Below are 14,838 nucleotides of genomic sequence, written 5' to 3'. Positions count from 1 at the left end.
GCGGATTGTAATATGTAAATCAAACTTTAGCTTCTGCCACTGGATAGACAAGAGTTGACAGATTTGTGTACATGAGGGTATTTTACAGTACTACAATACATAAACACCATACGCATTACTTGGCACCTGTAGAATGTAATATGTTTGCTCACAGCCGTGGTCATTTGAGTTGTGGATCTATCAAAGTGTGCACTCTAGTGGCTGAATTACAGAAAAGCTACAGACAAGCTGAAGGCCCACTACAAACCATGGTGTCCCAATTCCACACGGCATAGTAATTCTCAGCCATTTTTGAGTACTCAAAAATGTCAATAGAACCCTGGGTTTTTTAAGTGTGCTGTTGACGTACAGCACAGTATTGCTCAACAGTGCACTGCACAAAAGGGAAAAGCTGCTGACAGCTTTAAAAAGTAAAAAAAAAAAAAAGTTAATCAATTAGTTGATCAAACGAATATTACTCTACAAAATTAAAATGCTTTTCTGTGTTTGATATTATTTTAAATAGAATAACTTTGGGTTTTGGACTGTTGGTTGGACAAAACCAGACATTTGAAGATGTCACCTTGGGCTCTCAGAACTTAACATAATCATTACTTGTAGACCTTTTAAAAAAAACAAAAACAATTTGGATGATGGTAAGAAAGCTCGAATACTGTATGATGATGATGGAGAACAAAAAATAAGCATTAAATCTTTGGGAAAACCTTTTGCTCTCTCTTTGTAAAGTTTAATTGGCAATGACATTCCAAAGTCACTGACTGATGACTATTGCCACCCCATTTTTTGTTAGTATAAAACCGTCAAGTACATAGATCTGTTGTATACTAACTGGGAAAAACAGTATCCTATGAACATATTTATATGTATACAATTACTATGTTCTATAGAATACTATACAAGTATGGGAAACTGCACATGGTACAATTATTCATTCAATTCATTAGAAGGTCAAGGAAGATGCAGTGATATCACAGAGAAATATATAGATTTTAAACAGCATTTATTTAGCTTTCTCCATACAATACATTTAATGTACAACAGCACATACTGTATTCTGAAATAACTCTCAGTATAAAATAGGGCTTCTACAATCAAGGTACAGTCATAAAATGCTCTGAGGGACATGACGACGACGGCAACAGTAAAACACCTTCATATAAAGCGCAGGATATTGAGAGAAGTGATTGTATTTGCCGAGCTGCTGCAGTAGGAAGCAGAACTTCAGAGCACACCTCTCAGAGCATCCGACGTCCCGCAGGAACCCGTTTTTTTGTTTGTTTGTTTTTTTCTCTCTTGGTTCTGGTTTCACAACTGAGGAAATTCCAAATGATGATGAACACATAAGGATATGATCTATTACAACTGCTGAAAATATAACTTTTGGTAATATGAGAGAATAAATCAGGCCTTGTTTGGATACTGAATATATACCAAGGTCAAAGCATACATAGTATTATGACTGCTAATCAAGCCTATATCTTTACAATCATATATTAAACAGTTTGCTTGTGACTGTAGCTGTTAAGACGGGATCGTTTCTGTGTGTTTTCCTGACATCAAACACTTAAACACAGCAAAAGTATACTGTACTATCACTGAAGCCACAAGAAAACCAGCTTATTTCAACATGGTAAACATCATCCAATTCTAGATCATTTTAAAAAGGATTTTTTTTTATCTGCAAATGTGCATCAGAGCGTGTGTGGGCCTATATAGTGTCTATAAATGTGTCTTTAAATAGAATACACATAACATTGACCAGCTTTTGTGTTAGTTTGTTATTACGCAGTGCTTCAGGTGTTGAATATACATTATATAACATGTCCAATTGGTATGAGAGAAGGCCTAGGTACAAGGAGAGATAAAAAGATAGTGTTTGACTGAGAGGCCAAACAAACATCAGGAGAGAGAAAGGAGAGATTTGTCTCAAGTCTTGAGGTAAGCAATGTGTTTCAGTATAATGCCCTACAGACAATCATACAGTTACAATCATTAATTCTCTATATACAAACTTCCTGATTTACATACACTGTACTGCTCCTCAGTTTAAAATTTAATAAAACTAAATGCGAGATCATATACGTGGTGCAATTTTTTAGAGCGAGGAGGGGATTCTGACTTAACATAGCCTGTTTCATGAGGTGGGTGTTAATGAGCATTATGGCTATTGAAGATGGCCTGTTTCCTCTTGCATACGTCACACATACTATCAAAGATCTACAACAGTGCAAATTTTCCTGATCAATCAAAACACTCGCAAAGAATTGGCAAAACTACATCAGCTTGTTTTTGAAGTTATATGGTGCAGAATGGAGATGGCAAAGAACAATTATCTGAGTAGATGTTGACACTGAAAATTTACATGCCTGTGTTTTTTTATGTATTAGGCCTGCATGTTTTAGAGGTCACAAAAACTCTGTTTATTGTGTTACATGAATGGAGGAAGTCTACTGTGGCACGGTGGCTCAAATGAAAGAGAGAGAAAAAAAAAAAAAAAAAAAGGAGGCGAGGACCAACCAGCATTCTACCCCACATGGCTCCACTGGATGTAGGCACCGTTTTTACCATCACCTTCTTAGGAGACAATGTTGAGCTCATTATCATGTCAAGCCTATGTCACATTTCTGCAAAACATGCACTGTGCCACCTCAATGTGTGTCTACTGAAGGACTCTTAATGAGAATATGTAATGAATGTGCTATAGTAGTAACAGTTTGCGCACTCATTGACGATACAGACTGTAACTGAGACATGACATCAAGAAGCTTTACGAAGAGGAGGCTATAGGATGCTACAGTACTAGTGCTACCTGAACATGCTACAGATTGAGACTACGACGATGGGAGACGGTTTCACATTAGCACAAAGCAGGAACCAGCTTTGCTGAGGATCTCTACCCATGCCAGGCCACAGAGCTGCTGAAACCAGCTGTGTCCAGAACCAACATCTGGTTTTTGAAAAAAACAAAAACAAAAAAACAAAAACAAAAACAAAAAAACAAAAACCAAAGAATGTGTTCTTTGTTTTAAGATAAATCTTCAGCAATGTTATGTACCATTTTTAAAATGACAAAAGTACCTTCATTGCAGCTTGATGGATCAAGTACTTAGTAAAGCTGGCTTATTGTGTGCAGAGGAAAGCACCCCATCTGTAGTCAGTTCCTGTTATAACACACACACACACACACACACACACACACACACACACACACACACACACACACAAAACTCAACTGCACAAGCACACAAACCCTGAAGTTAGGAACGATTTCTATCGTCACACAGCACTATCGTTTTGATTATCATTGAGTAGGAGCTGGGATTGCATACTGTACCATACATCTCCTAGGAGAGGCATCCTTCATCAGTATCAGCTCATTCATTTCACCACACACACACACACACACACACACACACACACACACACACACACACACACACACACACACACACACACACACACACACACACACACACACACACACACACACACACACACAGAGGAATAAATCTTAACTGGTCAAAAAAATTACAATCACATGCTTTGTAACGGAATGTAGAGAAAGCTCATACCAGACCTTTGACTTTAGTCAGGACCCAGCTAAGCACACAGACTCTGTTATGAAGTGTCTCCTTGGTTTTAACCATGAAAAGTTGAGAAGTCAGAAGACTTTCAAACATTCTGGTGGAATTTTAACAGTGTTAAAAATCCTTATCACGGTCACTCAGCCATCAGTTCAATAACAAAATTCTGAAGTGCTGTGTACATAACTGAAGTTATGACAGCTGTCCCCTCAGAAAGGACTGAAATAGTTATTTTTAAATTATTTAAAATATATTCCCCCATATTAACTGGGCGCTCTGAACCTAGTCTGTCACACCCCTGGCAACAGACACCATGAGTACACCAACAACTGGCTATACCTCCACACATCTGGCCTGAGTGTCCATTCTTGTACATCTTTCACATCACCTATATTTCATTCACACTCTGATAGAGAATGCAAAGTGATTAGACCTTCACAGCAAGCTGCATTCAAAGCCTACTGTGTAAGATTTTAAGAACAGCGTATACTTGCAATTCCTGCTCCCTGCTCAAAAGCCTCTGTAACCTCTCGGGGTTTTCCCCACTCATGCTGAGCGAAAACCTGCTTGTGTTTGCTCTATAGAAGGGTTTGAAACCTGCTCATTTTTTCTCTTAGTTAACAGAGTGCTTAACAATACGCCTAACAATGCTACCCTTCTGTTGCATTATGGGCTGTTAGCATGCTCATGTGATGGAGCAGTATCCTGGAGTGTGAGAGATAACTAAGACTTTTAAATAAGCCACTCAACCCCCCCCCCCTGACTGAGAGATCCTTGGAACACAAGTGTGTATGCTTTGGATTTCTAGGCAGGTAGAGTTTAACCACAAGAATTTGGCAGCTCTTGATTTGGCTACTAACTCCACAGAAAAGTGCAAACATTCACTTTCTTGTTGTTTTTGTGACATCTTGTGTTTCTGACCTGCATCAGCGTTTTATATTTGACTGTTCTATGTTCTATGTTAATTTAAAAAAAACAGAAAAAACAATAAACAAAAAAAAAAACATAAGATATAAGTCTGTAAGACCCCCGTGCGTAATCTGATCAAAGTGCAGCACCCCAGCATCAAAGGAAGGAGTGGCGGTGTTTGAAAAGGTTCAGATAGCAGGTCCTAGATCAGGGTCTGGTGGGGGTTCTTCTTTTTGCACTCTAAGTAAGCCACTCGCAAATACACGAATAGATATACTCACAAGCACAACTGCTCACACACACACACTCACATTCAAACAGAGTCTATCTTAGATGAGCCTGGCCTCTCCCTCCATGTCTGGCGGTAGATCACACACTCCTGTGAAGTGCATCTCCTTTCCCTTGCTTCCCTGTCCTGCCCCGGCTCTGACCGCTCGCTCCCCCAGGCTTGGAGAAGGCTGTTGGGCCTGAGGGTCTGACGATGTCCCACGGGGAATTCCACCTGCCCGCCTCTCTTTCAGGAAGACCTCTAGTCGGCGCAGCATCTGCTTTGGGTTCTTTTTGGCAAACAGCTCCACTTCTAAAGGGTTAGAAAACACAGAGACCGTGGGACTCATGCTGGCATGACAGTCTGTGTTTTACTGGGCTTCTGCAATCTGAGTGCTGATTTCAACACCTATCAGTGTGACTCATGTTTTAAAGGAAGAGTTTGACATTTCGGAAAATATACAAATTTGCTCTTTTGCAAAGACTTAGATGAGAAGGTCAATACCACTCACATATACGTCCATTAAATATGGACCCAAAACCAGCTGATGGTTAGCTTAGCTTTGCACAAAGACTGGGAAAAGGGGAAAACAGCTGGCTCTTAACAAAATGGTAACAATATCGACCTACCAGCACCTCTAACACTCTTTACTAACACATTATATCTCTGCTCTGTTTAATCCATACAAAAACCCAAGTGTAATAATGACTGGTTATGGTGTTACCAGGGTTTATACACAGCAAGTGCAGGACATGAACCTGTCGTTTTTACATTTCAGTCCTTGTTGTTTTTCAGGCAGTTTTTTTTTACCTTCGGACACAGCCAGGCTAGCTGTTTTCCCGTTTCCAGTCTTTGTTCTAAGCTAAGCTAACCAGCTGCTGGCTGTAGCTTCATAAATAACGGACAGATATGAGAGTGGTATATATCTTCTCTTTCAGCCTGATTACATACAACTCTCATATCCTACAATAAGGTTAAAGAGAGTTTACAAAAAGGCAGTGCAAAAGTTAAAAGAACACTCCTCTGACTCCTATAACATTGTTGACTCACAATAGACAGTTGAAAAAAAATAAAATAAAAAATAAATTCAGTAGAACCAGAGATATTGCCTTTTTCATTCCACACATTCTTCTTTTGCAAAACCTGGCACCTACTTTAACCACAATGCAACTTGACTGCCAACAGTTCGGTTGGAGATTCATGTGTGTTATGATAGTAGCAGCTAATGCAGCCTGCAGCAGAGATGAGGAGCGGGCTGCAAAGGTCTGGTAAGCTCAGTTCTTTCTAACTCCACACCCCCAGATTTTTTCATTTTCAGACTTATAGTCTTCAGACCCAGTCGATACTGACTCAAGTGATGTCACTTCAGGCTATTTATCAGATCAGAACACAGCTCGCTCTAAAGCCACAAAAGGTTTTATGGGACTTTTTCACACAATAGTAGTCCCCAAGACCTGTCAACAGACTGATCTATAGAATTACTGATGTATTATCATATCCAGAAAAAAGAAAAAAAAAACTTTTTCACCCCAATTCAATACATCTGCAACAGAATGACAGATCCTCACATTACAAATAGTAGAAACAATCAACCATTTTCTTTACCTTTTAGTACAAAGCCAGAGTCAGCAATGGTCTTCTGTTCGGTCTTCCATAGTTGGTACAGGTGCAGATACGTGGCAACGTAGAACTCGTTCAGAACACCAACCACTTGTTGACGACGATTGCACTCCCTGGTATGAGCAAAGACAGAGAGGAGCGTTGGTGTGACGAGATACTGTGGGAAAAAACAGACAGCATACCACATACATACTCCAGAAGATGTGGTAAAACAATAACTGACCACCGGTGACTCACTTGGACAAGGCTTCCTCTCTGAGTACTTGTAGAGCGATGCGCGTCATGTTGATTGACATCACACTGAATGGAAAGTTCTAAACCAGAGGAAATAAACAAGGAATCTTAGGTCCACATGGAATACTTAAAAAGGCTACAAGAGAAAGTCCTGAAACATGCTCATCTTGTAGCCACGTTTATTAATCCCTGAGGGGATGGCTCTAGTTCCCTCTGCAGGGAGGACAAAGGTCAGGGTCAGCTACAAAGCAGCACGCCTGGGGCGGGAGGAGTTTCACTGTCTCTCTGAAGGATTAGTGTCCAAAATGAAATATAAAATAAAACACATCTCCAATAAATATAACACATTCGTGCATGCATGCATTTGCTGACTCTGACATGATTAAGCTGCCTTACAGCAGTGTCTTTTATGATTTGGTGATACCTGTGTAGGGTGTTGTGATAACTTGTAGATGTCTCTAGCCAATGGTAGAGTCTCTGGGTCCATCACAAAGTACAGAGTATGCATCAGTCCCAGGAAACCAGTGCCACGTAGGTCAGTGGCTGGGTCTGTACCTGCAGTACAGAAAACAGATCAACACAGAGATGACACAAACAGTCCTAGTGTTTTCTTGTTTGGTGTGAACAGTCAGTGATTGTGGATACAGATTGTCATTTCTAAAATAGTAATAATTGCATTACTGTATCACACAAAGGCCCTACAGCCATTTATTTTGATTCACTGATCCATTTATTTAGAGGAACATTTAATACTGACCTTTGCTAATAAACCTTAAAATTTCTTAACAATTAGAATCTATTACATTGTGGAATTGAAGACCAGCATTTCACTAGCAAGATGAATTTAATGTGAACATCCACAGATCTGAACCACTGTTTTTATAGTGAAGTAGTGTACAGGTGTCCTACCCTGAAAGCCGATGTTTTCCCAGTGCGCCCCATAGCGAGGACAGTCCAGCCTACTGCCAATCAGCCTCTTATAAATGGTCTGGAGGACACGCATGTGGACTGTTTGGCTGTTATCCACAGGGCCTATAGAAAACACACACACACACACACACACACACAAATATGGAAAAGTGAAAATTAGGGGTTTATAAAAGACACTCATAAGTTTTACTACTGGCGGGAGGATTACCCTAACAGGCCCAGCAAACACACACTCACACTGAGCGATGGCAAAGACCAGATCCCTCTCCTCCAAGAGTTCCCGGTGCAGTCGTGGAGGTCCGAAGAGGAAGTGTGTGATAGCGGCTAGACCTGTCCTGCGAATGGTTGGCTGGATGTTTTTCTACAGGTGGAGGGGAAGACAAAAATACAATACGGCTTTAAAATTATAGTTAGCTATAGTTAGCTATCATTACAATTTTTAAGCAAATCCACAAGTAACCCACTTGACTTTTGTATTTTACAGTTAATTGATTTAGCTGTGGGTGAAGTTTTCCTGCTGTTGGAAGCCACCGCAGATAAAGGATATTTCTCTCTCTCTCACCCGCATAATTTAAATTCTTTATTTACCTCACCAATGACGGACCCAGGTCTTTATTTGAGTCATATTTCGCTGGGTTCTCATCTGGCTTTTTTGCTTTTTTTGCTGTTAATTTGTTAATTTCCTGCTGCTTGTTTCAGCTGTTATGCAAACTCCACTTCCTCTGTCTATTTCACAATAAAACGCTTCTAGCAGTTCCCTTCCCATCACTTGGAAGCTTTTACATGACAATGTTGTGTCACTATAGAAATAATGCTGTGGAAATGTACATTATGCTGAATTTGCCACATGACCCATTATACTGCAGGTGGACCACATTCACTGCTATTATTTGAGACTTGGCCATTATTTAAAAAAACAGTTTTTATCTGAAAATTTTTGGTTGGTAGCATTTCGTACTAGCAAGTCCCCAAGGTCTGTGGTCTGGAAGAACTGCAAGGCCTCATTGAAGGAGATGAGTGGAGTTGGGTTCGAGTCCTCAGTGAGAGCTGGGGGATATTACATAAAAAGTTATTCTTTTAAAACAGCAACTTAAAGACAAAAAAAATTCAACAAGGTTATCTTCATTTTGATGCAAAAAAGTGAAATAGCGAGACGCATCTCACCTGGTTGGACATTCTCCAGAGCCTCCCACTCCTGTCTGGCCTTTTCCAACTCCACATTTTCCTCTGTAAAAAGAATAACAAAGGTGAGGTAAAAAAAAAAAACCCCAAACTAATTCACTCAATCGTTTGACAAGCTTTCCACACACAAATTTCACTAACTGTAGCACTCAAAGGGGATGAGCATCTACTCAGCCGATGAGCTATGGTGCAATGGCCTACACCCATCCAGTTCATTTTCAGTCATAAATTCTTCCTCTCTAAACACCTGCATCATCCAGAGTGCCACTGAGACTCTGCGCTTCCTCCAAGCAGACAACCTTAACTCCTGCGGGAGGTTTTACCTGCAACAGCTGCCTGGTATCTAGGATGCACTCACAAATTCCTGTGGGAAGAGGATGTGAAACAAAAGAGAGGCTGTGTGAGAGTATTTGTGTTTTACCTGTGGGCTTAGGCTGGTCCCCTCCAGCTGCCAGGGTCTGCAGAAGACCATTCTGCTTCAGTGCTGAAATCTGGACAATAACCAAATAACAGATTACCTTAAATGAAAGGAGGGTTATGTCGCTTAAATTGAGATGTTAAAAAGGAAATTTAATTACCGGCAGGGATCTGAGTGGTGCACTGCCGTTCGTGTGGTCTTTGACATTATGACCAATAATCAGTCCATTCATGACCTGTGGAAAAAAAAAAAAAAAAAAGGTTTTAAACAGGCAAATTCTCAATAAAATACTTGGTAAGAAAAACAAATTACACTGAGGATAAATGAGAAATTGATTTAGAATTTTAGCTGTACTCACAGGCTTATGGTTGGAGTGTCCATTGGTGATCTCCTCTGATGTTTTACATTCACGGGACAAACCATTCAGACCCTAACAGAAGGGAGCCACACAGAGCAGATGTGTCAGACATGTACACAAATGTAAAAATATTGCAGCTTTCACTCCTTTGAAGACACGTAATCCATTATAACTACACCCCTCATTTTATGCTGATTTTCTTAAATTATGGCAACCCTGAAATGAAATGCACATTTGTGAAATATATTAAGAAATATTAAGTAATATTAAGTACATTTTTTAAGTATATTACACTGGCAAACACTTCACTTCTTCTTTCTTATTAGGATGCTTTCTGCATTGGCAGATTTACACATTAAGAATCAGGTAATTTAAGGGTGCACTTCCTTTGAAGAAAACTTTTCCTGCCCTGTTGTGTTGCATTCAGCGAAGCAGGGGACATACAGATGGGTAACAAATTAACGGAAATACCTGAATAAATGAGTGCAGAAATGGCCCAGTTGATTCTGATTTTTTAATCAAGATGTCAAGGGGAAAAGATTCAAGTGACTTTGAAAGAGGGTTCATTGTTGGGGACTGCTCAGCTGGCTGGTGTCTCAATAGGAACAATGACTAAAGTGACATCTGCATTTAGATCTATGGGAAAGACGTCAGTAAACAGGGCCGGAAATTGTAGTCGACAGCGCACATTGGATGACCGTGATGCTCGTGCATTAGTGCGACATGCAAGGAAAAACAGAAGAGAATGTCATAGCAGGATGTGATCAGACTGTGTCAGCAAGAACAGTCTGTCGACAGTTACATAGAGAGAGATATTATAGTATAGTTGCAGTGCATAAACCCCTCATTACAAAGATGAATGCACATTGGAGAGTTCACTGGTGCAAAAACCGTAGGCACCGGTCTACAGAGATGTGGAAAAAAGTCATATGGTCAAATGATTCATGCATGTGTGGGTTACACCAAGAGAACGGTACAGCCCTGAATGCTTGACCCCTACTGGGGATCCGGTGGCTCTGTTATGCTGTGGGGGGCATTTTGTTGGCATGGTTTGGCTCCACTCTTCCCCTTAGAAGGAAGGGTCACCGCAAATCAATACAAAGTTGCTCTGAGTGATCACCTTTATCCTATGATGAAACCTTTCTATCCTGATAAAAGAGGTCTCTTTCAGGATGACAGTGCCCTCGTCCATAGAGCATGAGGGTTCACTGAATGGATTAATGAGTATGAAAATGATTTGAATCATATGCTATGGTCTTTGCAGTCACCAGATCTCAACCCAATTGAACACCTATGGGAGATTTTGGACCAACGTGTTAGACAGCGCTCTCCACCACCATCATCAAAACACCAAATGAGGGAATATCTTTTGTTAGAATGGTGTTCATCCCTCCAGCAGAGTTCCAGAGACTTGTAGAATCAATGTCAAGGCATATTGAAGGTGTTCTGGTGGCTCATGGTGGCTCAACACCTTACTAAGACACTGTATGTTGGTTTTTCCTTTAATTTGTCACTTGCCTATACTTTTCCAACTATTTACAAAAGCGACAATACACAAGGATAGAGAGTTGTGGCTAGAAAACCAAGCCATGGATAAGGGAAATGCCCGGTCAGCTGCCGCCATGGAAACATGCCAAGCAAGCCAGACCAGAGATTCATGCTAAAGCGGAGGTAGAACTGTTTATCTTAGGCCTTAATTTAAACACGTGTGATAGAACTGCTTAAACAAATGAACATTAAACAAGAGTGCAGAGCAGGAAGGGAACATTTATCCCTGAGGGTGACTACATCAGTATGGCAAAAGCCATCAGATAGCGCCTACTTCCATTTTGTTGACCACAACAGCAGGTGTTGCTGTTCTGTTTCAATGGCGTTACACTGCTGTAAACCCAAACACTGGGATGAGATTAAATGGTAAACACTCTAAGATCAAAGGTGAAATAATACCTCAGTATGGGATGTAACATCAGTGTCTTCTTCCATTGCATATGAGTGTGTTGGCTGGCGAGCGTGTTCCTGATCCTGGCCTCTACAGACTTCTGAAGTCATGGACTGAGGTGAGCTGGAGGAGCTGATGCAAGGACCACCATGGTTTCTGTAGTGCACATTTGTAGTGACTGCAAGTATCTAAGCTTTTCTCATTTTCTCCTCATATACACAGAGAACTCAATGTCCACAGTCATCAGTATGATCTCACAAAACTGTCAATGGCAATAGAAATCCATGTCTTGCACATTATATTCTCCGTTTGTGTGTAATAGCAATGACTGTGTGGTTTTGATGGGAGCCTGGTTTTATTAGCTACTCCAAAGTCTAACCTTGAATGTGTACTCAGAGAGGGATGTGCAGGTATCCGTGTACAAGAGCTGACATGGGGAAATGGTTATCCATCAATACAAAAGTTTCCGGGAAACTTGCCTCCTTCCTCTCCTCCACAGATATGCTTGGCCAGCGGGTTCACTCCTCAGCCCCATCAGAGGCACACAGAAGCCGGATGATGGCATTGCTTTTCAGGGCTGGGTTCTCCCTGTACGAGCGACTTCATCACTCTGGCACTCAGGATAAATCCAGTACACACCCAGGGGTACCAGTACAGGTGCAGTTCAATTTTCTTGCACCAAAGCTGTGTTATGTCTTCAGCCTCATATGAAACAGCAGCACGCGTCCAAAGTAAGAGCTGCAGGTGTCCAGTGAGATGTGGGTCATGGATAGAGTTCTTGTATGGCCAGAGTCCTGGGAAGGAGCTGTCATATGTACACAGTATCTGAAAACTAGAACAAAAAGAATAATCAACTATGCAATGTTAATAAACATCTGTTAATGACCCACACACAAATCAAATAGTACCTACATGATGGTTAGTATCAGGACGCTGGAACTGGCTAACTTAAGTGGAACGCAGGTGTGTTTCATGTTATCAGTTACATCTGTGTTTTTTCTGCTACGACAAGCCAAAATGTCTGCTGGGAAAAGGGTCTATAAACTGAATTGCCTCAAAAAATTGTAACTTGTATTATTAATTTTGTATGTTATTTCTTTGCTAAAGCTAAATTTAGCAGTGTAAAGCAAATAAGTACATTTCCTCAAGTTCTGTATTTAAATACAAATTTGAGGTACTTGTACTCTACTCGAGCCTTGCTCTACTTCTAATACGATACAATTCACTTTTAATCATATTTATTTGACAGCTATACTACTTTTTTCTCAAATGAAAATTTTACATATTTAATTTATAATGATTTTATGGAGATTATGGATAGATAAAACTACCCAACAGTACTTGAAATAGTCAAAAATTAGCTCCAACAATAAATCGCTGATTACATATTATATTACATATAAATAATAATTCTATAATACAACAGTGTAAGACTCACAGGGTTATGTTTTCTGAATTGAGAACTTTATTTTTCTTATTTTGGTACTTTAATTTAAGTGACATTTTCAACGCATGTCTTTTAGTTGTAGAGGAATATTTTTACATGTGGTATTGCTACTTTTACTCAAACAAAATGCCTAAATTTCGTTGCCAAGACTGCTAGAGTAAAGCACTGCAGAGTACGGGCACAGTGTCGAGACAAAAATCGTAAAAAATTTATCGAAGAAGTCTTTTCTTTGTCAGATGACAGTTGTCTGCTGTAACACATTGCCGCTTTGACAGCCACAGCAGCAGCCTAACGCCAGTAGCTAACATTATCTGTGGCAACAAACAAGCTAGCAATTTGTCAGATAGCAGCCCCGCAGGCACAAAGGCGCAGCTACGGCTTCGTCTCAAACCGAGAATGCAACGCCTGGATACGCCGCGTGCAAGCCAGCCCAAATCTGCGGCACACAGCTAAGAGAACTGTGTCATGAATATCAAGTGTGGTTAAGTGGTTGAGACCTGGCTAGCACAAGAAAAACCAGCTGTCAGGCTAACCAGCGGGCTAGCCGTAGCTCTATTGAACTGTAACGGGGATGGAGTCTGTCCCCAAATACGACAGCAACTACGGATAAATCTGCTTTTGGCTTTAAGGTATAACAAATACGCTACAAAACATTACATGCTACGGCCTGTCCGACTATATTATGCGATATGAAGCATTTTAAAAGTACCTCAGTTTCTGATTGTTTCTCCCTCCAATCTCAGCTTCCCTTCCCCCGTCCAGTGGCCACGGTAATTTCAATTGCATCTTGGGACTTGTGGTTTCCTGTCGGACTCTAGCTTCATTACGTCATTGCTCTGTCTCTCTCTCTCTGTCTCTGTCTCTCTCTCGCTCTCGCTCTCCTTCTCCTTGTATTGTAGACTCTGAGAGCAGGGAGCCTGTGACCTCCTTTTCTGTCTACATCTCCCATCCCATCAGCACAGATACTCTTCCTTGCTCAAAATCTCTGAATCAAATTATGAATATAATAATTATGAAAATGCCTATAATATAGAGATATTTTTCTTTCTTTTTTTTTTCTTTTCTGGAGGGGTCCGAAAGACTTTGACAGTGTTTGATGTTTCCTATAAAGTGCAATAATTTGCCTACATTTCAGTCAAGGAAGCACAAATGGATATTGGTTGACAAAAAAAAGAAAAAAAAGAAAAGAAAAAGAGATTTAATCAAGGCTGTCTTTGGTGCCAGGGATTCAATATGACCGCCAGATAGTTTGTTTTGTCTTCCTGGTCTTATTACACAACTTACAGTATCTGCGCTGAATAATTTTCCCTTTCTTTGCCCAGAATTTCTCCACTCCTCTCATTACACAAATAATAGAACAAGATCTCTGAGTGGGTACAACTTTCCTCACATCTGCTTATGTTCAGATTTTGAGGGATTTCAAGCAGATGTCAATTATTACCCTCTGGAACATTCTTTCAAGGAAAAAAAAAAAGTTTGTTTTGCATTACACAAGCCAGCACTTGGAACTATTCTGCTGAAGTTTGTGTTTTTTTTTTTAATGCACACTGGAGTCAGGCTCAGTCAAACTGGGCATTTCTCTTGGGCCTAAACTCTCAAAAAGTTTATGGGGAAAGACTAAAAAACGGCTATCACAGTTCACAGGTTACAGCCAGCCATAACTTCCTATTTCATCTCAGAAATTTCCTTCAGTATGGCATAATTACAGAGTGCTGGAGTAGTATCTTGCAGCCAACTAAATCCTATGAGACAGAGTGAGACCTCCACTCATCTGGTTAATTCACCCTGGCCCCTTGTAATCTGCACTACATCCAAGATTTCCAAAATGAGCTGTTACAAAACATTTTGGATCAAGCAAAACTACACAAAATAGGAAAAAGGTTACACAACTGGCAACAATGGAAGACAGATTTCCTGATTGGGGTTAGATCCGCCGTTATCTGATCTTG

At 40.4% G+C, this 14,838-nt stretch overlaps 1 protein-coding gene across 3 annotated transcripts; it reads right to left on the bottom strand.

Moving 5' to 3' along the window:
• Positions 1–3,458: 3,458 nt before the first annotated feature.
• On the bottom strand, positions 3,459–13,688 carry elmod3 (ELMO/CED-12 domain containing 3). 3 transcript variants are annotated; one of them, XM_040155708.1, is made up of 14 exons: positions 13,599–13,688; positions 11,822–12,274; positions 11,451–11,598; positions 9,504–9,575; positions 9,306–9,380; positions 9,149–9,218; positions 8,710–8,772; positions 8,504–8,592; positions 7,783–7,906; positions 7,525–7,647; positions 7,040–7,170; positions 6,619–6,695; positions 6,367–6,494; positions 3,459–5,073 (listed from the first exon to the last, which is right to left on the bottom strand). In XM_040155708.1, the coding sequence occupies exons 3-14, from the start codon at positions 11,550–11,552 to the stop codon at positions 4,823–4,825; spliced, it is 1,305 nt and encodes a 434-aa protein (XP_040011642.1). In that variant the 5' UTR covers positions 11,553–11,598; positions 11,822–12,274; positions 13,599–13,688; the 3' UTR covers positions 3,459–4,822. The 3 variants fall into 3 exon arrangements, with proteins under 3 accessions (XP_040011642.1, XP_040011641.1, XP_040011640.1); XM_040155707.1 differs by having other exon boundaries at positions 11,451–11,565; positions 11,901–12,274; XM_040155706.1 differs by having other exon boundaries at positions 11,922–12,274.
• Between the last annotated feature and the right edge of the window lie 1,150 nt (positions 13,689–14,838).

The sequence above is a fragment of the Xiphias gladius genome, chromosome 19 (assembly GCF_016859285.1).
Source record: "Xiphias gladius isolate SHS-SW01 ecotype Sanya breed wild chromosome 19, ASM1685928v1, whole genome shotgun sequence".
Taxonomy (NCBI): domain Eukaryota; kingdom Metazoa; phylum Chordata; class Actinopteri; order Istiophoriformes; family Xiphiidae; genus Xiphias; species Xiphias gladius.
Note: the sequence above shows the minus strand (reverse complement) of the source record. Positions and strands in the feature narration are given on the sequence as shown.

What these genes read in the sequence shown, in the direction of transcription:
- elmod3 (XM_040155706.1), bottom strand. Translation starts at nt 12,007, where the DNA reads ATGCCATCATCCGGCTTCTGTGTGCCTCTGATGGGGCTGAGGAGTGAA. An exon ending in CTGTGGAGGAGAGGAAGGAG is followed by an intron (nt 11,599 to 11,921) that starts GCAAGTTTCCCG and finishes TGTGCACTACAG; the next exon opens with AAACCATGGTGGTCCTTGCA. An exon ending in CTCTGGCTTTGTACTAAAAG is followed by an intron (nt 5,074 to 6,366) that starts GTAAAGAAAATG and finishes CTAACCCTTTAG; the next exon opens with AAGTGGAGCTGTTTGCCAAA.